We start from the raw sequence: 26,742 nt of genomic DNA, 5'->3' as shown, positions 1-26,742 counted from the left end.
TGCCAGATGACTGGAGGATAGCCACTATGCAAGGGAGAAGGATAAACTAAGTTACTATAGATCAATTGGTCAACTTCAGTTACAGGCAAGTTTAGAATCCATAATTTGAGATCAGATTAGGGAGCGTGGGTTAATCAATAGCAGATTTGTCAAAGCCAAGTTGCGTTTGACAAATTTCACATAATTTCTTTAATCAGGCAATTCAAAAAGCGAAGTAATTTTTTCCAAATATTTGATGATTCATAGTAGCCTTATACAAAAATTCAAATAGAAGGTATTAGGAAATATAACATTGGTTAATGGACAGGAAACAAAGGATTATGGCTAATGGCTGTTACCGAGACTGGAACTAGTATATACACCAGGAGTCATGTTAGACTCACATTTTGTTTCCTATATACACACACACACATAATTTGAACTTGGACATTATCAAAATTTCCTGATGACAAAACCTGGGTACTAGCAGACAAATTCTGTAAAAGACTTGATGACCGATGGAATGAAGTACTTGGTAATTGAGAAAACAATGGGGCAGGGTTACCACTTTGGGCACAAAGGGGACATTATTCAGGTTAGGTTACGCTTATTTTGCTAAAATTTAATTTGCACAATCAAATGTAAAGTCTTCCATAAACCAGTGCTATTGGGCAGTACACCTTGATGTACAAGTGGTAACCTGGTAGTTTTAACAGCTGGAAATTTGTTTTTATCAAAAATGAGCATTTTTAATAAAGGTGTCCAGTCCTCCGAGTAACCCAATTTAAGAATCTCTGAAAATTACTTAACTATTCTGAATATTTTCATTGTAGTCAGTTTTAGTAAATTTTGATATGAAAAATCATTTTAAAAAGGTGGCTACTAGTGTCTGTGCACTAAGAAAATGACCACATTTTAAAGCGCCTTCCTGAAAAAGTATGATCTCAACTGGGGGCATGGCCAGTTTTGTGCGCAGGCCCGATTCGGTCGAATTGAATCTTGATCCAGTGTAGAAGTTAGCAGAAAGCACAAGTGATTTTGGGCATGACTCACCATTTTGAATTCCATGATCTTTTGCTTTGGTTTGGCCAATTCCACTACAATCTGGGTTAAAAGAAACTAGCAGAAACAACCCACCCAGTAAGTATAAACTCTGGAACACAGAAGGGTAGGAGTTGAGAATTAAGGGGTTAAAATATACAATCCCTTAAAAGTGCAAGGGTAGGTAGATAAAAGTGCCAATAGTATTTTGGGCTTCATAATTGGCTGTTTATAGTTTTGAGCAGCCTATAAAAACAATGTTCAACATAGTTTCACCAGGATGATGCCTGCCTCTTCTCTCCACATCCAATGCAGGTTTGAGTAGAGTACAGGAAGCAAATTGAAGTCAGGAATGAGCCAGAAGGTCCTCAGCTCCCCTGCCTTGAGGCATTTTACTATGTTAAAGGCTCTATATAAATGCAAGTTGTTAAATATTCTTGCAACCTAAAGTATAAGCAAGGAGTGGAGTACCATGAAAAGCAGAGGTGGCAAGCAGCTGTGGAAGAAGTGCAATATTGGCAGCCAATATACTATCCACTCAAAGAAGCTGGATTTGCATCAGTACTAAATACCAAAACAGCACATTAGGGGCCAGAGCACCCTGGAATCAAGTTTACATAAACATACCAGTTTCAACAAAATCATTTGCGTCTATAAATGGCCATTCAAATGTTCCAAGCGAAAACTGTTGAACTGCCAGTCTAAATAGAACAATGGTTTCAGGAGCACTGTATAAATAAGCCCATCAGCAGAAGAGCTAGTCTGGGAGTGAGCCTCATTTAGTGAGTTGAAGCACTACTTGGTAAAACAGGATGGAATTTTTTTTTGGTACAGCTATTGTTTTTCATTGAAACAGGATTAAAGCCAACAGTGCACACCCCAAATCAAGAGGTTCAACTAACCACTGCCCAACTAATCTGAAACTCACCAAGGATGGATGGGCAGACCCAAAGATCAAAACAACCCAAATTTAAAAAATAAAACGTTTCCGCAATGAATCACATTCCCTAACCACTAACCAAAATTATCTTGGATCATTATGCCTTGCATTTGGAGTTCACTTATACCTACAAAAAGTTCAATAAAAAAAAATAGAAGCACTGCTGCAAATGAGAGGCTAAGCTTGGAATGGCCAGAACACCTGGAAAAATCTCAACTCAAAAGCCTCAAATAGTTCATGTGGTAAAGAACATGGCCAAGATATACAAACCAGAAAGGAGGGAGAGAGAAATCAAACCCTCCTGAGCAGATTTAAGAAAGGTTGGTAGAAAAAGCTACACAGTCAGTTGAGGGAGAAGGCATCTACAGGAAACTTTCGTTTAAACGGAGGTTAAATATCCAGAACGCTAGCCACTGGCAGAATTCAGGAGTCTGTTCAGAACTTTTTACTTTTAGTTGCTTTTTTCCCCCATTTGCGGCTGTGCAAGCATGTAGCTAAAGCTGTTACTTAGCTACAGAGACAGTTGCAAGCTGCTCTGACTGTACAGGGTTTGTTGCTTTAGACGGAGCTCTGAGCTCCGTATGTTTTAACTATAGCGCTCGTTTCTCCGGCAGTGTTGATTGACCGGCACCAGGTCGGTCCCGTCAGTGCTGGATACCAGAAAGTTTTCTGTATTCTCCTTTTAAATATTTGAAGGCCAAGTGCTTAAAAAATTAGAGAATGCTCTTCTGTAATACCCCATTAATGAAGGAGTGAAGACCCCAATTTTAAATTGCTCTTTATTTTACTTCACTTTCAATGATTCCTGTATCAGTGGCCTGAGGCAACAAATTCATATTCAGTCCAAGGTAAGCACTCCCAACAGTAAAAATAAATTTTATTTAAGATTAATGCAACATGTCAACTTCAAAACTAAAAAAAGTGTATGCAGTTAATTTCATGGCGAGCATTTATTTGCTATAATCATAACATGCAAATATTTTGAGATACAGTACAAGTGAAATTAGCCAACCAACCACCACTGAACCTGAAGATTCTCCTGATGCTGTAATGCCAGATAAGACAGAATTTCACCAATATACCTTCACAGATGAAACAAAACAAAAAACCCAAAACATCAAAGCGCAAGATAAAAGCACACGTTTATTCTTCATCAGATGAGTCTCTTTCAAATGTATACACCATGAAGAAAGCGTCTGGTCTTTTTGGGACGAGGGGATGTCCAGGTCTCACAATCTCAAAGCCAAGAAAGCTAAATGTGCGAAGTAGTGAAGCTGAAATTTAAAAAAAAAAAAAAAAAAAAGTGTTAAAAACATTTTCATGCAAGTGGTCATTTCTCAGCCTTAACCTTTGCATGGAGGGAGGAAGAAAAAATGGCTTTGGCCGACTGGTTACAATCTATGAAGCGAAAGCTGCCAACTCACTGCAAAGTTTTTTAAAAATTCAGAAAACAAATCTATTTTACAAGCCAGTGGAATGAAGCATTTACAGTTTGCTAGTTAACCATATAGCCAATATGTAAATGTTTAAATGAGGCAAAAACTGATGAACTAAGTTAGCTCTGAGCACAACATATTCCACAGGTCTTTATGCAATCATAGCTGTGGTGGGGCCTATTCCCTTTGTGAAGAGAAAACCCAGAAGTGTCTCAATTCCACTTGAGCAAAGTGCAATTTCAGGAAAGGAAGCAAATCGGTTAGGAAGCTTGCATATAAACTGCATGGAAAACTTGAACATTGGCCCTAAATCTGGCCATCACCACCCCTGTGTTATAATTTATCTTGTTCCCCAAATTATTTTCTCTATAAAAACAGACTCTGATGTCCCAGTTCAGTCACTTCCTTTGAAAGCTGAAGAGCCAAAGTCTTTATCCTCAGGGTTTCATCTTTGGCATCAGCCTCATGACTCTGCTGCACCAACTCCAGGGGTTTGAATGTCTGCCTCATCTTGGGTGACTAAAATCAGGCACAACACTTAAGGAGCAGTCACACCAGAGCACCAACAGTTCCAGCACAACATACTCAACTTAGCAATAGTGTAGCATTCAAATTTGCTTTGAGTGCTGTTCTGACTGTAGAAGTCAGAAATCTAACCAATGGGTCTGTAACTTGCCTGGAGCAACATACAGCATTTAAGACAACAGGTACTTGACACCTATACAACATTAAAAAAATGCAAACCACATTTTCTGGTTGTGGTGCTTAAACTGACTCTGGATATTGCCACAACCGACCCAGCCTTACTGTTCAGATTGTTGCTTCCAATTAAGGTCTGCCTTTCAGATGCAGAGTTGGCCATTTGATTATTTTGGGGCTGGAAGAGTTAGCTCCAAAGCAAAGACAGCAAGCATGGAATTCACATTGGCCTGATTTTGCAGTCAGCAGCAAAGGGCTGGTGCTTGCTGCTGACAAGAAAGCTGTCCAAAGATTTAGCGGGCTCGGTGGTGTCCGTTTCCCCTATTACATCAATTTAATTCTGGCGCCATCTATAGTGGATCTCTGGTGTCCAGGAACAGAAGTCATCAAGCAGGCTGAGCAGCCAATGAGATTGAAGAATTCAGACAGCAAACCAGGAAGTAATCATTTTTACAGAGATGCAAAATAAAGATTGGGACATATACATGGGATTCAGGTGAAATAAAATACTTACAATAAAAAAAATTTAATTTTAAAAGTCTATGGAATTTATCACAGAAGAGGGTATGGCACTCCACACTTCTAAAATTAGTTTCAGGGCCAGAGGTTGTTCAGCAGTAATTATAACTTAGTACAACTTTAAAAACCCAGTTATAGCTCATTCCAACATTTAACTTTTCAATGGTTTTTACAGCAAGAATAGTGCGTAAAGAATTGACGTTCACGTCATTATCACTGATTCTGCGCCAACTCATCTGCAAAGACTGCAACAGCGCAGAGTGGAGGAACAGGGCATCACTGACAGCAACTTCTGGATTTCCAGGTTTAACTGCACACATGCAAACACCAGAAGTTGCTGCTAGTTTTACACAGTAATGTCAAATGCTGACAGTTTTGCTATCATTACAACTGCAAATTCCAGGCCAACATCTAACAAAACATCCTATTTTGACCTCAATTTAAAGTCATAAATTCTAATTAACACTATCCAAAATCTCTGCACTGGAACATCAAAAATGTATTCAGCTTAGAGATTTAGCATTGCAGAATTTCTTCAACTGGTTAGACCAGAAACCATTATCCATTCAAGCAATCATATTCCACTGTATATCAAACAGATTCCTACTTCTACATCAAGAGTGAGCAAGGCTGCAGCAAAAGCCACTAGACTAGTTTCAATGTTAAACTTGGCAAGCACGGGAACATTTGCCAAACTACTGCAAGACATGCTTAAGGAAGCACTTTTACACCCTTGCATTGCCACAAAGGACTTTCCACTTGGTAGCAACAAAATATACCTCAGATCATATCCAGACTGGACTATGGAGAAGTGCAAGACTTGAGAAGGTCCACAGAGCCAGAGAGAAGGACATCCCATGTTGCTTTGGCTCACCATAGCAAGTGCAGTGTTAAGTCTAACAGGGTGTCCCTTCCAAACCATTTGCACTTTATAAACAACCAGTGTGTGGATCATGCAGCATTCAATTCTTCTAAAGTTTATAGTGGCTGGAATGAAGCTTTCCCCTGGTCCAATTAGCTGGATTTTAAATCAGCTATGCAGATAAGAAGCTTGAAGATCAAAAACAAGTTTAAACTTCCAAATCAGTTTTAAGTCAAATACAATCCAGAAAGGTCACAAAGCCCTGGGGAATGCACTTGATTTTAGTGTCACTGGAATTTCAGCTAGTTGGAGTTCAGCAACCAGCATGCATTGTTATGCCATTGAAATGTTTGGCTAAAGGGAATAATTTGTTCACCACAGACCTACTGAGGGAGTATAGTTTGTTCAGATACATCCTAACTGCTGCCTTTACTTTTACCACAGTAAAAGCTGCAGCTGAAGTTGGTGATTCACTATTCGAGGGAGATAGTCTGTATAAAGCAGCCTACCATTGCACTCATGCAGCAGATATTAACTGCAGTCACACTATGGTTAGAGTGGGTACTTCAGGCAATATTCAATGTAGGTTCCCATTAAACTGAAATTTTAGTGTAACCAAAGACAAATATGATTTGGCAAGTAGAATTGCAAAGTTAACCACTTCTGTCAGTTTAGCAACTGGCAAAGATCCTTAAACACATCAGGAGTCTTGATAGCAGTTACTAGCACTTGTATCTGGATCAAACACAGTAGTTGAACCCAACAATGGAGCTTGCGTAGATATCGTCTGAGCTAACACTCCCAGTGCAATATTGCAGGAACTCCGCATCATCAGGTGCAAGGAGGAGACATTAAACGGATGTCTGAGTTTCCAGTTCAAAGATCAGAAATCATGACAACTAGAATGATGTCTCAAATCAGACTGACTATTCAAGTAGCTGCTTATGGGACAGTTAGAAATGGGTGCGAGATACAAAAAAGTGTCAAGGGCCACAGATGTTAACACTACATTAAAAAGTACTACCATTGTACTCAAACACACCTCGATCATCCCTGTTCTTGTGGAAGCAAATGAAGACATGTTCAGCTTTAAGATGTTCCTCTGCAAATTCAAGCAGGATGGTAAAACTGAAAAAGAAGTGGATTAGAATTTTAGGGTTCAATACTGGATTTATTCAATAATGCACCAACTGGCTAACAGCAAAAAAGGTGCTAATGGCATGACAATCTGGCTTGGAAAGTATCCATTGGTCTTGTATAGTCAAGGCTTCAAGTCAGTGAAACTAGCATATTTAGTCAACAGACATGGTCGCATTGAAGTCTCAACCAACTAATACATACAAATAGGCCAATGTAGTGCATTAGTTGATCAATTCAGCTGTAAGGAATGATCACCACAGCCCTACTAGTCACATTATTATGGAAATGTTACAATGGAAGTCTCAATTAAGAACCTCCTTGTTTGCCTCCCAACGGTTAACCATAAAAATTTGAGCCTGCAAAAACAATAAAACTATGCATGAATGATCTGATGTACTTATCACATGCTCCACCACATACCTTTCTTTGCTTCCCTCAGGCAAAGCCCCACCTGGGAGTTCAATATACAGATTGTTGTTGTTCAGTACTGTTCTCCAGTGAACAATTCTTGCATCAGTAAGCTTGGACTGGAAGTGGAGAATTTTAGTCCTGCTGTTTGCACTCAAATCTTCTGTTACACTCAGCCGATTATCCTGTGGGGGGGGGGGGGGGGGGGGGAAATATAAATTGTATTTAATAATGCAATTTGGAGTGTTTCTAAACAATCCATCCTATTAAATTCTATGCCGGTTTTACACAAGCACAATTGCAGTTGTCATCTAATTACCCTGCAGTCCAGAAACCCAGTCGTCATGTTAATAGTAAATCATCCACCAGCTCCCAAATTTTATTTGATTCACAAATTACTTGACCTATGCCACATGCTAGCTTCCCTAGCTTGAGCTACCTACTCTAATGCTATCTCAGCTCTTTCCCATATTGTTCATATTTTTTAAAAAACACTTGCCTAGCTCCCTTTAACGTACTATATATCTCAAACCAATTGTGGCAAGGCATTAATGGCCTATGAAAGTTTCCTAACTACTTTCATTCTTCCAGTTATGTCTTCTTGCTACTGATTTGCCAACTAGTGGAAGCAATTTAATTTGTCTCAATCTAAAAAATCTCCAGATCCACCACAGCCATCAGTTTGCAAAAAGGCCACAATTTGAGAGTTCTTCAGACGCAACCTTACTCCAAATGTAGCATAACCAATAAATATTTTCAACTTCGAAATAATTTCCTTGGTTTTGTATTCAATGCCCCATATATAAAATCCAGAATCCCATTTGCACTTCAAGCCTTTTCTGCTTACACATCTGAAGTCTTCCTCTCAAGGGTCTTACAGTATACTTTGCCATTAGTCGCTGCATTGAACTGCATCCGCTACCTTTCTGCCCACTCGCCCAACTGGTCTGCCCTCCTGCATTCTTCCTTAAGTGTTCTATACACGAGAAATCAAAGATCACAGGACAGAAACATACACATTAAAAAGTCCCAGCACTCATCAAAGGAGCATGCCACAAGCTCTATCCCATCCCACCAACCCCAAGAAACATCCATTCCCTGCTTTCTGCCTCCTTAATTCATGTGCCTTTACTTTTTCCAAATAATTTTCCAACAAGTTCAGTTTCAAATGTTGCATCAGTCTGAAAGCTTAATAAACATCGCGAAAGACTGAGGGGGCACTTTATTTATTTAATTTGATTAATTAATTACATTTATTTAATTATAAGTTGAGTTCCTCACAATGCTCCCCCAGTGCAGCCACCCTGTAGCCAGAGATTATTCTAGAAGCCTGGGTAGAAATATCAATGTAATTACTGTAGAAATTATTTTTTACATTATTGCTTGTTCATTTTATGCACTGTCTTTATGTCTTTTATTTATTTTATGTCTGCTTTATTTATATTTAATAAAGTATGTATGCGTGTATATGTCGGTATGTGTTTTTTAGTGATGGCGCCGATGAAGATGGCTGCCGTCCTTGCGAGCTCCGTGCGTACCAGGCAGCTCAGTGTTCTTGCTGCTTGGTGCTCTCAGCTCGTTCACTGACTAGATTACACTTGTATTTAGTTATGTGACCAATAAAATTGAAAAAAAACACTTACTGAAAACAGTAAGTTAGCTGCAAGATTGTGATCCCTTTGACCATTCCCTCGCCCACCTGGGATCTTCAAGAGTGGGTGAGGGACATCAGGAACACCACAGAGGCCCCGGACCAGGGTTACGACAGCAATTGGAGGACAGCCTGGAACTGAAAAAAAGGTACGTTAAATGTGATTTTTCACCATCTGCATTCAAGTGGATAGAAAATGAGAACTTAAACAGGGACCCTGTTAACCAAATTGCCCACACCCAATATCAAGTCACGTCTGAGCTCAAACCAGCCATCTCGATACCTAGGAACAAAATAAAAAGCTAGGCATACCCACAACTGTCCGTCCACTTTCCTTTTCTGCCTTGAGTAACTTCACTAATCACAGGTGCTGTATTTTCTCACAGGGGAGGGGGATGCAAAGAGGCATTAACATACAGCATAGGTGTAAAACAGGCAAAGTTCAAATGGATGCCCATTATACACACTACCCAATTTTCTGTTCTATTAAAGTAAAAAAGGGGGAAAAATGTAAAATCAGGCTAACAGGCAGCCAATTCACTATCACCCACTTTACACCATCAAGAGTTAAAATGACTCCCTGCATGTCCCTCTAGGATCTTGGTATTTTATACAGTGAGGTTATGATCTGGAATGGTGATCTGAAAAGGTGGTGGAGTCAGATTCAATCATGGCTTTCAAAAGTGAATTGGATTAAGTACTTGATGGGAAAAAATTTGCAGGGCTACAAGAGGGGGCAGGGGATTGGGACTAGCTGAAGTGCTCTTGCAGAGAGCCAGCACAGGCTCGACAGGCCAAATGGCCTCCTACTGTGCTGTAACCATTCTATGGTATCAGTTTTTCCCCTACCCTGCATTGCCCCCCCTTCCAAAAAGAGGATGCCCAATAAAAAAGTTCCAGGCAAAACATGAAAATACCAAAAATGGTATTAAAGTAACTCCTTTTCTACCCTTCATTGCCCCCTCTCCTTCCAAGAAGCCAAAGGAACCCCAAGCAGAATTTTTTTTTTTTTTTTTTTTTTTTTTAAATCTCCAAATGCCGTTTAAAAAGCCTCTCCCAAATATGAACAATGACGACAATTTCATGCAGATCAGCGAAGCTACTGCACATGTAGTTGCACCGGTTCGGAGCTGGAGCCGGAGCCTGGCTCGCCAGGCAGTGACGGGCTTCCTGCTGCATTCCCGGTCTCCAGCCGCCACACGCAACCACGTCACCTCGGCAGATGCACCGCCTCCAGGGAATTTCCCAACCCTCGCATTTATTTGGCCCGGGGAAAAAAAGTCCCTCAGTCCTGAAATCGAGTTAACCAAAAAAAATCGCCATTTTATGAACTTTAGACTCAGCGTTTCTTCTTTCCCCCCCCCCTTCATATTACCTTGGACGGTAATTTATCCAAATTATATAAAATTACTTGAGACTCCACAATAACTTTTAATGGGTCCTTTCAACATGTATTTTAGGGAAAATAAAACCAGATACAAACCAAGACTCCATCTGACAGCCGAATGGAACTAAAAAACAAAAAGGGATTAAAAGGATTCGTCGACAGAAAAATAATTTTTTTAAACTGCACTCATGACTAGAAACCAAATATTTGGCTTATTGCACCCAGAAAGTGTACGCAAACCTCAGCACAAAGGGTGGCCATTTACCCTGGACTTGAGAAGAGGGGAGATGGGGGGTGGTAAAAAAAACCTGCCGCGTTTTATTTGACGCCGATTGCCCCCCTACCTTTCGGTACTAGTATTACTACTAAACGTCATGGACGGCATTTTGTTTCCTTCTTTCTCTCTGGCAAAACAGTGACTATTCAAAATGCGCTGGAGGGAGATCTTGACCATCCGGCCTCAGGTTTCCTCCACGGGACACCAGGTGAAAGGCTCTGCGAGGGCCTACAACGCTGGTCTGAAAGAGGCGCCACCTCACACGCAGCGTCTGGCAGCCGGCTTCACTGTGACGCAGCCGCCGGCGGGGCGGGGCTATTTATAGGCGGTCGCCGCGCCGCCTCATGGGAGATCGCGCCCGCCCATTGTCTTCCTCAACGGGTTTTTTTTAATTATTAATTCAAATCCATCCATGTGTTTTTTTTTAATTCGCGCGCGTGTGAGAAACAAATGTCGCTGCCATCGAAGGATTTTTTTAAATAAGCCGAACCCAAAAAACCCCACTGTGGTCATCCCGCGGGGGATTGTGGGAAGTAGCGTTAAAGCTTCTAATTCCATTTTTTTTTAATTTAAAGTTCCGTAAACGTCGTTAAAGTTTTCAGATTTGTGCGTTAACCACCATTGACGGGTTTTTTTTCTGGTATTTTAATCGACGCCGGCTGGACAACCGGAAGTCAAGTTTGATCGAAGCCTGCGGCCTTGTTGTTTCCAAAGGCTTAGAAATGGAAGTAAAATGGCTGAGATGAGGAGGGTGAGAGGGCGCTAGCCCCTAGCCCCAGGTGGACTCGCGACTCCCTGAGCCGCTCTGATCGCAGTTACTGGGTCCCGCACAAAATGGCCTTCAGCTATTTAAAGCACCAGGCGGGGACCTGCTATTTTTACACCATCTTTCCAGTAGGCACTTTACAGCCTTCTAGACTCAACATCGAGTTCAACAATTTCAGACTATAACCTCTGCCCCCATTTTTTTTCCAGATGGCAGCTGTTGATGATTTTGCCTTTCCCATTTACACCTCTTCTAGAGCCACTTTTTGTTGCTTGTCCCATTACTATCTCCTTTTGCTTTGTACAATCATACCTATTGTCATTTAATCTCTCCCGCCTTACCACCCTATCAGACTTTCCCTTTTGTTCTTTCCTCCCCCTCCCCCCTTTCCCAGCCTCTGCACTTGCTTAAGATCTGTTACATCTCTAACTTTTTCCAGTTCTGATGAAAGGTCATAGACCTAAAACGTTAACTCTGTTTCCCTCTTCACAGATGCTGCCTGACCTGCTGATTATTTTCAGCATTTTCTGTTTTTATTTCACATTTCCATCATCCGCCGTATTTTGCTTTTGTATTTTTTCAAGTCGCTATTTCCAAATCAATATTGCTGTCTCCTTTCAACTGTCTATCAGATGCTCATCCTCATCAATGTTGGTTGCGGGTCTCTCCACCTGCACTTTGTTCTGCAACATCATCACAAGGCAAAAGTATCCACCTGCAACCTACTTCATTTTACTCAGTTTAAATTTGCAACATTTCCACCACCTCCAGATCCATGTCAGCACCAAGCCCATGTTCCCCTCCCCCGGCAGCATTCCAAAGGACCGTTCCCTCCACGACACCCTGGTCCACTATTCCATCATCCCCAACACCTGCTCCCCTCCCTGCCCCCCCCCCACCCAGCACCTTCCCATGTAAGCACAGGAGATGCAACACCTGCCCTTTCACCTCCTCGCTTCCCACGGGCAATGGAACTGAAGAGGCCCAGCCAAGTTAAAAATGTCAGATTAGTTTTCTGGGCAATGGAGGAGCAGGAGTGTCCCTCTGGAGCCCACAAAACGAATCTGGGCTGCTGCGGTCCCAGAACCGCCACCCTCCGCAATTGCGGGCGGCCGCCCAATCTTGAGGCCTCAATCTGCCGAGCTGCATCGTAATGACTGGCGGTGCCGCTCGCCTGTCAAATTTAAATGAGGCCAGGGCCTCAAAATTGTTGGGACCTCTTTTGTGCCGGTCGATCAGCCAAAAGACAAAATCAACCCTATGGAAATCATTAGTCATGTTAATACACTAGCCACACCCTCAATTGAATAGGTACTAGATATCTTAAAGTTACTATTGAGTGACAGCAAAACATCCCTTTTCAAGGATGTAACAAATTCGGCAACTCAGCAGCCTGCAGCTGTTAGCCGTTCTCTTCATGAAATGGTTCATTCCCTGACTCAGAAACAGTGGGACATGGAATTACATTGAATATACAGCACAGAAACAGGCCGTTCGGCCCATCTAGTCTGTGCTGGTGTTTATACTCTGCACGAGTCTCGTCATAACTTAAGCTGCAGGTGCACTCTACATCCAATCACTTTTATTAAGAGGGGAAAAAACATAGTGGATTTAGAAATTATTGAGGGGGAATGTAAGTGCTGCAGGCAGGGGATTTATTTTCTTTTGGATCTGGGAGCAGAAAGTTTTATTTTTGACACTATCAGGTTTACCTTTTGGAACTTGCCAGATGTTTATCCAACAGTAGGGTTGCAAAATTCTGGGAATTTTTAAAAGAGGAAACTTTCCATGGGAATTTATGGGAATTTTGAGTTTTTTTGCACACTGATGGTTTTTGTCTCTGACCCTTATATTATCTTTGTCGTCAAAATGGACATACTGTTCCATACAAATAAAAACAGGCTTTCAAAACTTTATTTAGGTTATAATTTTGAACTTTATTGAACCCCCACAAAAAAGACCCATCTAAAATAAAATAAAAAGAGCGTCAGCTTATTTAGCCTGTAATTTGTCCTTATTTTGTCTCTTGTAAAGTGCTTCCATGGTTCTCAAACCCATGATGTCCTTGAGGAGCAGGTTAAGCCCATGAGCTGCGCACCCAATAGACGTAATATGAGGGTAGGCCTCCTCCACTTGAGCCCAAGCAGCCTTCATATTCGCAGCATTGTCAGTAACTACTGCAAAGACCTTTTGTGATCCAAGATCGTTGATGACCGCTTTCAGCTCATCAGCAATGTATGTGCCTGTTGTCCTTTGTGTCTGTGCTCTTGAAGAACACTGGGAGAGGAGTGGAGACGATGTAGTTTATGATGCCCTCCCCTCATACATTTGACCACCCATCTGAGATAACTGCAACACAGTCTGCCATCGCTATTGTTTCTTTGAGCTTTCCTTGGACTCTGTTATACTCAGCCTCCAGCAAATAAGTAGACAAAGCATGTCTGGTGGGAAGACAGTATGCAGGGCGAATAACATTGAAAAATCTCTTCCAGTACACATTGGCTGTGAGCATGAGGGGTGAGCCTGTTGCATATACAGCTCGAGCAAGGCACTCATCTGCATTCTTCTGGCTATGGTTATCCATTTTATCAAAGAACCTTCCAAGTGGGCCAGGAGTTGCTGATGATAAGGAGCCTGATGCTGAATGAGAACCATCATCTTCTTGAATGGAAGCAGAGGAACTCTGGGCTGACTGCTGTGAGCTTTGAGTGAAGTTGTTGCATTTGGATAAATGCTGCTGCATCTTTGTGGCATTCTTTACATATGGCTTTCTACAGTGTTTGCACATGTACACAGTCTTTCCATCTTTAATGCCTGGGGTAAAATGCTTCCACACATCCGATGGTAAACGTGGCATTGTTCTATGCAGAGAAATAAAGGGCATTCATCTCTGTGTTGAACTGCGGTCGATCAGCACGATTGCAACAGGGTGAGTACATTTTTGCTGATGCTCCATGTGATGGAAGCATGACCTGTACACACACGACGCTACATCACCAATAGTGTATTATTTTGTATATTTTAAATTGAAGGACAAGAGTTCAACAAGTAACTGGTTTATTTGGTATAAAGTCTGATTTACTTACTGCATCATCACAACATCAGCAGAAAACAAAATGACTTCCCTCAGGACCCCTAACCTGGACCTTAAAAAAACTATAGCAGTCTTACAGATGCCTGCAGGCCAATCACAATTCGATATGCAAATATTACAAATAGAGGGAGCTAATCGCTCATCCACTCATCCAACCAATCAGGACACGTTTGTTCACAGTCACACACAAAACTTGTAATTATTAAAACAAGCCAAGTAAGAAGATAAACATATATTGGGGCCAGAAATTCGTGGCCAAAGGCGTGAGTACGGTCGGGGTACTCACGCATCTGGCCGTTGGAAATGCCGGCGTTCAGCATGCACAGCGCATGCGGGGAACGCCGGCATTTCCAGACCCGAGGTCTAGGCACAGCGCGTGCGACTGCACAGGCAGCGCTTGCGCAGTGAACTTTGTAGATTTCATTCATGGATTCAGTGAGGGTAAGTCCTTACAAGTTACACTTGAAAAAAGCAGGTGTAAAGTTGTTCCAAGGCTGCGGAGGAAGATATATTTTATCGTGGAGCTTCTGAAATGCAATATTTTTGTTTGGGAAAGGGAGGGAAGTTATTTTAAGAAATTTTAAGTAAGTTTTAAAGTTTAAATTTTTTTTTTTTTTTAAACGGGTTTTCAGAACGGTAGGTAGAAGGAGCAATTGTGGCTGTGTGAATGGAATGTGAGAATGAGTTATGTATGTATGTCCACATATATTCCTTTACGTATATGTATGTATGTTTTATATTCCTTTACTAATGTGTATGAATGTATGTTTTTAATTATGATTTTCCAATAAGTTACTTTCTCTGAAAGTCATAATTAAATAATACATTCATACACATAAGTAAAGGAATATATACATAACACGCAAAGGAATATATACAGACATACATACTTTCAGAAGCTCCACGATAAAAGAATATCTTCCTCCGCAGCCTCTGGAGCAACTGTACCCATGCTTTTTTCATGTGTAAGTTGTAATGACTTGACCTCACTGAAAGCATGAATGAAAGCGGCGAATTTTACTGCGCACCGCTGCCTGTGCAGTCGCACGCGTTCTGCCTCTGAACCCCTTCGTTCAGAGGACAGGAAATGCCGGTTTTCCCCACATGCACTGTGCATGCTGAAAACCGGCATTTCCTCCGGCCAGGCGCGTAAGTACCCCGACCGTACTCGTGCATTTGGAAGGGAATTACTGGTCCAACATTTCACATGTCAATAAAATGAAAAATTTAACAATTGCACGATTTGCCCCCTCGCATCTGCGACTGAGGGTCCAAGGAGGTGCATTGCGCAAGAGGTCATCGTCGTACGTATCCTCACACTGTTCCCTTTCGGGAACTGTATGAAGTGGTGGAAGGATTTATGGCCGTGATTAACGCTCATTCCGTGACCGTAACCATCTTTGAACCAGCCATTAGGGTGGTTAGTCCTATGGCGTGAGGGTTTTACGGGCTCCCACAACCCATCTGAGGGGGGGGGCCACCCACACCCACGGACGCAAGTATCCCGCTGGATGTCCACCCAGAATTTATAGTTGGAGCTCCGACTCCACTTGCCGGGACTGTCTGGAGTGGGGTTCGAAACCCTACTCCTTCTGGCCCAGCGGCGGGGATGCTTACTGCTACGCAAAAGGCCCACTCCGCACAAAAGGTGACACCCATACGTTTCCTGCGCCTTTTCCCTCCCCGTGACTGGAGCCCTATGCTGCCACTTGAAAGACCAAGCTATCATCTGCCCTTTTTGCGGCACCTTTGACTTCTCATTACCAATGATGAGCAGGCACTGCGCCTCCACCTCCTTGAGGAGATTGCTGAGGTCATCATCAGTTCAATTGTGAGTTCTTTTAATGCCGTGAAGTGTGCTCATTCCAGCCATTTCACGTTGCTAATCGGATTGGGCCTTTGGCATAGCGGTAGGATCCCCGCCGCTGGGCCAGATCAGGGTAGGGTTTCGAACCCCGCTCCAGACAGTCCCGGCAAGTGGAGTCGGAGCTCGGGCTCTAAATTCTGGGTTGACATCCAGTGGGATATTTGCGTCCGTGGGTGTGGGTGGCCCCCCCTCCTTGTATAGCTTGTGGGAGCCCGTAAAACCCTCCCACCATAGGACTAACCGCCCTAATGGCTGGTTCAAAGATGGTTACGGTCACGGAATGAGCGTTAATCATGGCCATAAATCCTTCCACCACTTCATACAGTTCCCCAAAGGGAACAGTGTGAAGACACGTATGACGACGACATTGCTAAATAAATAAATGGAATTAAAAAAATTCTTTTAGGGCTTTTAAAAGTCTTTAAATTGCTTTAATCTGTTTAAAACTACTTCAGATTCTTCAAAATAATGTAAACATTTTTAAAAGTTTATAAAAGTTACCAAAATCTTCAAAAAACTTCCAAAAACCTATTTAAACTGCTGCTTTGCATGTAAAAATGCTTAGCAGCTTGACAGAAACATTGGGGGCGTGTCCTGCTACAATGAGACCTTAAGGGGCGTGTCCCACTTGCACTGCACGCTCCAGGCTTCGCGCTGGCTGCACTCCTGGGCGGCGTGACGTCATACGCTGCCCGGGATTCTTCTGTTTGAAACACCAATTCCAGGCGTCCCTGGAGCTGATCGGCAGGAGCGCAGGGTAAGTGCATATACGGGGCTTGCACGTGCGGCAAGCCCCGTTCACGAATTTCTGGCCCATATTGATTAAGAAATTCCTTACTAAATTAAGATTCCATCTCTGTTAGTAATTTTAAGAGAAGACCTGTGGAAAAAAAAGAAAGAAATACAAAAAGAACAATATTATGCTAGCATGTGCTTTTTTGGGCAAAATTCCCAAGCTAAACTTCCCGTGGAAAATTTCCGGAAATTTACCGGAAACTTTCCACCCCTTTGCAACCCTATCCAACAGTGTACTTGAATCAGTTCTGATCAGTAAATTGTCCTACCACCACTTGCACATTGGCACCAGTGGAGTTATTGTTGGCACCATCTAGGTTTAATAGCCTTCTGTGCTCTAAATTTCTATAGTTCTCTGCTTCGGAAATAATTTTGGATTATCCTAGTGAAGAGCTGGCATAGAGACGGCGATGCAGAAGTTCCTGAAAACTAATGCCAAAACAATGGCGTCATCTCAATTTTCGGTGCAAAAGAATGAGGCAATTTGGGCATAAGTGGCTTACGCCCAAATTTCTCGATCATTTATGCCGATTCTGTGAAACCTCCACCGGAACCCTCTGCAGCTCACTGACCGCCCCCTTGCAAAAGTGCAGCTCACGTGAATTTCCTGAATTGACACCAGTTCTCAAAGGGCTGTAAAATGATGCCTGAAATGTTAGGTGCAACAGGAGCCAAAGTCATATTTCTGGTGTTTTATGATGATTAAAAAAGATTCACCTCACCGAGACCTAAAATATATTTTCTGTAGCATTGAATATATTCTGGCATCAGACTGACTTGCATTTAAAATTGAATACTTCCATGATTGCATTTTACATTCTGTGCCTAATGTGCATGAATGGTGGTTTTATGGCTTCAAACTTTAATTTTCAGGCATAAAGAGGGCTTTGAAGAAGTAATATGGTGTGTAAGTTTGGCACTTGCCTCAGGCTCTGGTTGTTTATGCTGATTACCACTTGTTTTATGTGGTTTTTACAATACAGTGTATGCTACTGGTATTGTCAGAAAATTTAGCTGTAACTTGCCTATGAGAAGATCAGCACAAATTTCGGCATAATTTGCCGCTTACACCATTTCAGGAAATTATAATGGTCTAACAATTTTCTCACAATTATTTGCAAGAATCTGCGTCATTTTATGTCTATTCATTATCCCTCATCCCATGCTATGGGACATCTTTGTTGATACCTTTGTTCTAGCCCACTAGAAAGAGTCTCAAAATTGCATGCTCAAGCCAGAGGCTGTATGCTTTAACAATAACTGCATCTTGTATGGATTTCCAGCTTTGCTCAAGTCAGGTTGAAACAAAATGACGAGGGCAATAGTTCAGTAAATCCAGCAGATTCCACCACATATGCCTACGAGAAGATCAGCACAAATTTCGGCATAACTTGCCGCTTACACCATTTCAGGAAATTATAATGGTCTAACAATTTTTTTCACAATTATTTGCATACACTGTAATGTAAAAAAACGCATAAAACAAGTGGTAATCAGCATAATACCATAGTTATCTTTACATCAAGCCAAATCTCAACTCAAAAATTATCCTGTCGCTTTAGACGGTCTTCAAAACCGAGGAGCAGGACAAGATAAGCTGAGTCCAGTGACTATACATCGTGCTGATAATAATAATGACTAGGGACTGTTCTATTTGGATGCCGAGAATTTGCTCAGAGCTTCCTCTGCTCCACCACCATAACTCCAGTGGAAGGTTGGCAGAAATGTTCGTGCGTGTAAAAGGGGTTTCCACTAAAGTTACAGTGCCAGAGCAGGGAAACCCCCGAGGAAATTCCTGGCATCACTTGTTTTGGGCTGAGCAATCGAGAGAAACAACTAAAATTTTAATTACAGATTAAAAACATGCAAGGACATTGTAGCAGTATTCCAGAGACAGTTTGTCATTTATAGAAACATAGAAGTTAGGAGCAGGAGTAGGCCATTCGGCCCCTCGTGCCTGTTCTGCCATTTAATGAGATCATGGCCGATCATCCAAATTCAGTACCCTGCCCCTGCTTTCTCCCCATATCCCTTGATCCCTTTAGCCTTAAGAAATATACCTAACTCCTTCTTGAATATATTTAATGAATTGGCCTCAATTGCCTTCTGTGGTAGAAAATTCCACAGGTTCACCACTCTCTGAGTGAAGAAATTCCTCCTCATCTCAGTCCTAAATGGCTTACCCCTTATCCTTAGATTGACCCCAGGTTCTGGACTCCCCCGCCATGATACTCCATAAGCATTAGTCACTTATCTGTGACATGGTCTCTCATACGCAAACTTGGAGGTGATCCCAAGAAAGCTGCCCAACATCCAAATGTGTCTGCTAACCAAGTTGCACACCAGTTGCTCCTAAATGGAAAAATCAACAAGAAACAACCAAGAGCACAACTAGATAGGAAGAAGTACAGCGATGATCCTGGCTTCACTAGACCATTCACCATGGAAGAGCTGGAAACTGGTATATCTAGTCTAAAACACGGGAAAGCAATTGGTCTTGACAACATAGCAACGGAGCAGATAAAGCATTTTGGACAGAAAGCAAAGAAATGGCTCCTACAATTGTTCAACCACTGTCTGGCAACACACAAGCTACCTAATATCTGGCAGAAGGCACATGTAATAGCACTATTAAAGCCTGGAAAAGATCCCTCAGATCCTAAGAGTTTTCGGCCAATTTCACTGCTTTGCCACACCTATAAGCTGTTTGAACGCCTGATACTCAATAGGATAGCACCAACTGTAGATGAGAAGATCATTCCAGAGCAAGCAGGTTTCCACCCCGGCAAATCAACAACAAGCCAACTGCTCAACCTCACACACAACACATTGAAGATGGTTTTGAGCAAGGGATGGTAACAGGTGCTGTTTTTGTAGACCTGTCAGCAGCATACGATACAGTGAACCATAGACGTCTCCTCTGCAAGATTCTAGAGATGACAAAAGAGATTCACTTAACAGAGCTGTTAGAAAGCATGCTTGAGAATCGCCAGTTCTATGTTGAACTAGGTGGGAAGCGCAGCAGGTGGCGTATTCAGAAGAATGGTCTTCCTCAGGGAAGCGTGCTTGCACCGCTGCTGTACAACATCTACACGAATGACCAACCTATAGACGGTGTCACGCGCCGTTTTATATATGCTGATGACTTATGTGTCACTGCCCAAAGCACTGATTTTAACACCGTGGAGAAAACACTATCTGAGGCCTTGGAGGGACTAAAATCCTACTATGAAGAAAACCACCTTCGCGCAAACCCATCAAAGACGCAAGTTTGTGCATTCCACCTCGGAAACCGTGAAGCCAAACGCCAGCTGAAAGTAACCTGGTGTGGAGCAACACTGACGCATTGCAAACACCCTATCTACTTAGGAGTCACCCTTGACCGATGCCTCACCTTCAAGAACCACATCGAGAAGACAAAGGCAAAAGCGAGCGTACGAAACAACATCCTGAATAAGCTCACTACCACAAGATGGGGAACAAGCCCGAAAACATTGCGAACCAGTGCACTTGCTCTTTGCTATTCCACTGCCGAATACGCCTGCCCTGCATGGGAAAGGTCTACTCATGCCAAGAAGATGGATGCCGTTCTGAATGCAAGCTGCCGATTTATCACAGGTTGCTTAAAACCAACAAACACCAACAGCCTATATATCCTGGCGGGTATCGCTCCCCCTGATATAAGAAGAATGGTAGCCAGCAAGAAAGAGCGACTCCGTCAAACATCAGATGAGAGACACCCCCTGCATTGTCATACACCTACACCCAGCCGCCTAAAGTCAAGAAAGAGCTTCATGAACAGTGTTGTTCCATTACAATCAACCTCATCTGAAGATGCATCGCCTTGTGGAAAGACCAGCTCGCCAGTCTTGAACAACCCCCAGCGATGGAAATTTTACTTGATGAAAGCCTTCCCCCAGGAGCTAATTGCAACTGGCCAACCTGGAAGTGCCTTAACAGACTTAGGACCGGTGTAGGTTGCTCAAAGGTGTCACTAAGCAAATGGGGATATTCAACCAGCCCAACAATTTGTGAGTGTGGAACTGAGGCACAGACTATGCAACATCTCCTGCAATGTCCATCGTTAGAGGAACCCTGCACTGTTGCAGATCTTGCCGAATTCAACAACAAGGCGCAAAAATGTGTCCAGTTCTGGCTGGGCTATGTATAGACTGTCCGTGGACACGATAAGAAGAAGTCACTTATCACTTCTATAGGTCCTGCAGACATTTGCATTGTGTGAGGAAAGCAGTTTTAAGGTTGTTCTGTCCTTCCAATAACACTATTTTGTTGTTTCTCAGGATAAATACAGTTATGAAATAAATGACTTTACCTGAAACTAGCAGATCTCAAATGGTAACAGAAAATGCTGCAAATGGTGTTGCTCATAGTTACTCTGGGTTCTACAGCATGGCTATAAGATTTTGCTGATAACCTGGCCTGTCCTTGTACAGTCACTGTTCAGGTACTCCCTGCGAGGAAGTGGTATAAATAAGTCTGGAGATCAGTTAAGGACTAATGATTGGCCCAGAAATTGCAGTTGTAATGACGGCAACACTGTCGGCGTTCGCCGTCATTACTGTCGGCGTTCGCCGTCATTACTGTGTAAAACTGACAGCAAGTTCTGGCATTCACACATACGCAGCTAAACATGGAAATACAGAAGTTGCTGTCAGTTATACCCTGTTCCTCTACAGGGTGCACTGTTGCAGTCTTTGCTGATGGAATAAATCAGAAATCACGGATTTGACGTGAACGTTAACTTTTTACACACTATTCTCGCTGTAAAAACCTTGAAAATGTTAAGCCTTGTTGAATAAGGTGTAACTGAGTTTGTAATGGCATACTAAGTCATAATTACTGCTGAACAACCTCTCTGGCCCTGAAAAACAAATTTTATAAATGTGGAGTGACATTCCTTCCATTCCATGATAAAAATTCCATAGATTTTTAAAATAATATTTTTTATTTTATTTCTTAAAGTTTGTTTATGATATTTCAGCTTCTACCTGAATCCCATGTGTATGTCCCAATCTTTATTTCACTTTGCATAAAATGATTAAAAAGTGAAAAGATAAAACCTGCTTTTTACTTCCTGGTTTGCTGTCTGTGAAAATTCTTCAATGTTATTGGCTGCTTAGCCTGCTTGATGACATCACTTGCAGGACACCACAGATCTCCTTTAGATGGCGCCAGATGGAAAGTCACGTCGGGAAAAGGGAAATCGACGAGTTCCGCTAAAACTTTGTGGGTAGCTTTCTTCGAGGTCAACCGGGAGCGGCGTCACATCGCCGCTGACCGCAAATTCCGGGCTGTTGTTACTGGAAATTTCCCTACATTAACACCTGCTTGGCTTGTCTCTTTGTTATCTTAACAATCTCTCCAGGTTATTCCATGGTTAGAAAAACAGCAGGAAATAACTGTTTCTTTCTCCTTTTGTATACATTTAAAAAAAGATTATTCAGTTCTGCTTTGTTGTTGTGTTATATGGAGTGCAAAGTCTGAAGAGGGACACCTGGAGTATGATGGATGCTTTCAAGACCTTTATATAAATAGATCAAGTGTCAAAATTCTGAGTGGGATCACACTATGAAAACAATTTCAAAAGTAAAAAATAGTCAAGAGAAAATAATCTCCACTTAATTGATAAATCAGTACTCCTCCATCTTGAACATCACTTGGAGGAAATACCAAGGGAAGCAAAGGCACAGAATGTACTCTGGGTGGGAGACTTTAACGAGCTGTTACAAATGAGGTCAAAACTCCCGTCCTTGCTAATTTCAACGGAAAAGTTGAGATGAGTTAAAAGCCCATGGGATCCAGGGCAAAGTGTCAAGTTGGGTTCAAAACTGGCTCAGAGACAGGAAGCAGAGGGTAATGGTTGATGGGTGTTTTTGTGACTGGAAGGCTGTTTCCAGTGGGGTTCCGCAGGGCTCAGTACTAGGTCCCTTGCTTTTTGTGGTATATATCAATGATCTAGACTTGAATATAGGGTGTATGATTAAGAAGTTTGCAGATGATACTAAAATCGACTGTGGTTGATACTGAAGAAGGAAGCTGTAGACTGCAGGAAGATATCAATAAATTGGTCAGGTGGGCAGAACAGTGGCAAATGGAATTCAATCCGGAGAAGTGTGAGGTAATGCATTTGGGGAGGGCTAACAAGGAAATGGAATCCACAATAAATGGTAGGACACTGAGTAGTGTAGAGGAACAAAAGGGCCTTGGAGTGCATATCCACGGATCCCTGAAGGTAGCAGGCCAGGTAGATAAGGTAGTCAAGAAGGCATACAGAATGCTTGCCTTTATTAGCCGTGGCATAGAATACAAGAGCAGAGGGGTTATGCTTCAACTATATAAAACACTAGTTAGGCCTCAGCTAGAGTACTGCATACAGTTCTGGTCACCACATTACAGGAAAGATGTGATTGCACTAGAGAGGGTACAGAGGAGATTTACAAGGATGTTGCCAGGAGTAGAGAATCTTAGCTATGAGGAAAGACTGAATAGGCTGGGTCTGTTTTCCTTGGAACAGAGGAGGCTGAGGGGACACCTTATTGAGGTGTAGAAAATTATGAGGGGCATAGATAAAGTGGATAGATAGGACCTATTTCCCTTAGCAGAGGGGTCAAAAACCAGGGGGCACAGATTTAAAGTAATTGGTGGAAGGTTTAGAGGGGATTTGAGGGGAAATTTCTTCACCCAGCGGGTTGTGGGGATCTGGAACTCACTGCGTGAAAAGGTGGTAGAGGCAGGAACCCTAACCACATTTAAAAAGTACTTGGATGTGCACTTGGGATGCTCTAACCTGCAGGGCTACGGACCAAGAGCTGGGAAGTGGGATTAGGCTGGATAGCTCTTTGTTGGCCGGCGCGGACACGATGGGCCGAAATGTCCTCCTTCCATGCTGTAACTTTCTATGAGTTAAAAATTGATATTTCACTCTTGTCTTCCTTTTCACTATAATTAGCTAAGTCAGGAATTTTGATCTCAATGGAACTAATTTGCAATAGGTTCAAAGCAGTTTGTTCATGGACTTCTTTGTCGCTAAGATTGAGACCATCCATTCAGCTGTCTCTGCCACTTCCCTTCCTTCCCCGAGCCTACCGTGCAAAACTTCCTCTAAGGTTCCCTCCTGCCCTAGCCCTGAACTCACATCTTTCTCCAGTTTCTCTCCGATCTCCCCTCATGACCTCTCCGCACTCACCTTGTCCATGAGACCCACCTCCTGCTCCCTTGACCCTATTCCCACCAAACTGCTGACCACCCAACTTCCTTTTCTGGCTCCCATGTTAGCTGACATTGTTAATGGTTCTCTCGCTTCAGGTACTGTACCACTCTCCCTCAAATCTGCCATCATCACCCCTCTCCTCAAAAAACCAACCCTTGACCCTTCCATCCTTGCAAACTACCGCCCCATCTCCAACCTCCCTTTCCTCTCCAAAGTCCTTGAACATGTTGTCGCCTCCCAAATCTGTGCCCATCTTTCCTGCAATTCCATGTTTGAATCCCTCTAATCAGGTTTCCACCCTTGCCACAGCTCTCATCAAAGTCACAAATGACATCCTTTGTGACTGTGACAAAGGTAAACTATCCCTTTTTGTCCTTCTTGACTTGTCTGCAGCCTTTGACACAGTTGACCACTCCATCCTTCTCCAGCGCCTCTCCACTGTCGTCTGCCTGGGTGGGACTGCACTCACCTGGTTCCATTGTTATCTATCTAATCGTAGCCAGAGAATCACCTGCAACAGCTTCTCTTCCCACTCCTGCGTCGTTACCTCTGGTGTCCCCCAAGGATCTATCCTTGGCCCCTTCCTATTTCTCATCTACATGTTGCCCCTTGGCGACATCATCCGAAAACACAGCACCAGTTTCCACATGTACACTGACGACACCCAGCTCTACCTCACTACCACTTCTCTCAACCCCTCCATGGTCTCTAAATTGTCAGACTGCTTGTCCGACATCCAGTTCTGGATGAGCAGAAATTTTCTCCAATTAAATATTGGGAAGACTGAAGCCATTGTTTTTGGTCCCCACCACTGACTCCATCCCTCTCCCTAACATCTGTCTGAGGCTGAACTACACTGTTTGCAACCTTGATGTCATATTTTGACCCTGAAATGAACTTCCAACCACATATCCGCAGCATAACAAAGACCGCCTATTTCCACCTCCGTAACATCGCCCGTCTCCACCCTTGCCTCAGCCCATCCGCTGCTGAAACCTTCATCCATGCCTTTGTTACCTCTAGACTTGACTATTCCAATGCACTCCTGGCTGGCCTCCCACGTTCTACCCTACGTAAACTTGAGGTGATCCAAAACTCAGCTACCCGTGTCCTAACTCTCACCAAGTCCCGTTCACCCATCACCCCTGTGCTCACTGACCTACATTGGCTCCCGGCTAATCAACACCTCGATTTCAAAATTCTCATCCTTGTTTTCAAATCCCTCCATGGCCTCGCCCCTCCCTATCTCTGTAATCTCCTTCAGCCCCACAACCACAACCCCCTCCACCCCGAGATATCTTCGCTCCTCTAATTCTGGCCTCTTGAGCATCCCTGATTATAAATCGCTCAACCATTGGAGGCCGTGCTTACTGTTGCCTAGGCCCTCAGCTCTGGAATTCCCTGCCTAAACCTTTCCGCCTCACTACCTCTCTTTCCTCCTTTAAGACGCTCCTTAAAACCTACTTCTTTGACCATGCTTTTCATCACCTGCCCTAATTTCTCCTGTGGCTCGGTGTCAAATTTCTTGTCTTTTAATACTCCTGTGAAGTGCCTTGGGACGTTTTATTACATTAAAGGTGCTGTATAAATACAGGTTGTTGTTGTTGCTTTAAAAATGTACAATGAAGGTATTATCCAGAATTTGCAATCTGGTTTCCATTTTAGGAAAACTGCAAACAGAAACTGTAAATAGATTCAAAATTTCATTGTATAACACTATTAAAATAGAACTATCTCTCACAATTACTCCCATATAGCGATGGCTGGAATGATGGAGTCACAACAGTTCTGACTTTGAGCTGCTGAGATTCCCGGAAGAACTTTGTAATGTTTTGCTTCGACTTGAAGATAAATCCATCAGATTAGGCCTAGAAGAGGAAAACGAGAAGTAACATGAGAAATATCTACAGTATATATAAATATAGTAACGTCTAATAGTTTTTATTGTGAACTGTTTCAAGAGATGAGATGATGGAATTGGAGATCTTACTGCCAGTAATGCGTACTTCAATCCCAGGCCATTCCAAGTCCCACCAGTCAATTCTGGAGTTGCTTTCATTAGTGAATGTGCTGTAGATCATTATCACACGTGATTGGCTGGTATTTTGATTCTACTGGAGCTGGCACCTGTTGCGTCTCATCAATCCCAGACTGAGACAGAGAAGACGAGAGGGGCAGCCAGAGACCTCGGCGCTGCACAAAATTGGGACTTTTATATACAACAGCCTTACTTCAGACAATATGTGAGTCTCTTTCGCTGATGTATTTATTTGCCTTTGGTGTATTAATTTAATAATTAACAGGCTTATTACTCTTTTTTAATTTTTATTGCCCCTGGAGTCTGTTACTATTTCTGGAAGTGTTGCGATGTGAAATTGGAGTCAAATTATTGCTGACTTAAAACAATTTTGTCAAAGGAACAAGGAAATTAGAGTAAAGGAAATTACTTATTTGTTGTGTCTTTATATAAATTTCTTCTATTTCACATGGAGAGTAACGTTTCGTGTGTGTGTGTGTGTGTGTGGAGAAGGCAGGGACTGTAACTATCATAAACTCACTCTTTGTCAAGGCAGTATGATTATCTTACCAAATTTAAACTGAAAATGACTGTTCAAAAAATCTCTATAACTAGCAGACATTTGTTTCAACT

At 42.5% G+C, this 26,742-nt stretch overlaps 2 protein-coding genes across 3 annotated transcripts in view; one reads left to right on the top strand and one right to left on the bottom strand.

Moving 5' to 3' along the window:
* Positions 1–2,820: 2,820 nt before the first annotated feature.
* On the bottom strand, positions 2,821–10,638 carry oaz1a (ornithine decarboxylase antizyme 1a). The gene is given in 6 exon segments (XM_086004675.1): positions 2,821–3,234; positions 6,519–6,604; positions 7,037–7,209; positions 8,668–8,754; positions 8,756–8,813; positions 10,407–10,638. Coding segments are annotated over 6 exon segments (645 nt in total). The 5' UTR covers positions 10,517–10,638; the 3' UTR covers positions 2,821–3,103.
* Positions 10,639–26,226: 15,588 nt separating this feature from the next.
* LOC147108154 (uncharacterized) overlaps positions 26,227–26,742 on the top strand; it is a 47,711-nt gene continuing 47,195 nt past the window's right edge. For both annotated transcript variants that reach the window (XM_086004673.1, XM_086004672.1), the window contains exon 1: positions 26,227–26,335. The gene's annotated coding sequence lies outside the window, so the exon portion shown is untranslated. The remainder of the gene's footprint in view (positions 26,336–26,742) is intronic.

This window comes from Somniosus microcephalus, chromosome 13 (genome assembly GCF_052327205.1).
Source record: "Somniosus microcephalus isolate GS21.2 chromosome 13, FLI_Smic_1.0, whole genome shotgun sequence".
NCBI classification, from domain to species: Eukaryota; Metazoa; Chordata; class Chondrichthyes; order Squaliformes; family Somniosidae; genus Somniosus; species Somniosus microcephalus.
The sequence above is the reverse complement of the archived record's forward strand: the minus strand, read 5'-3'. Positions and strand labels throughout refer to the sequence as shown.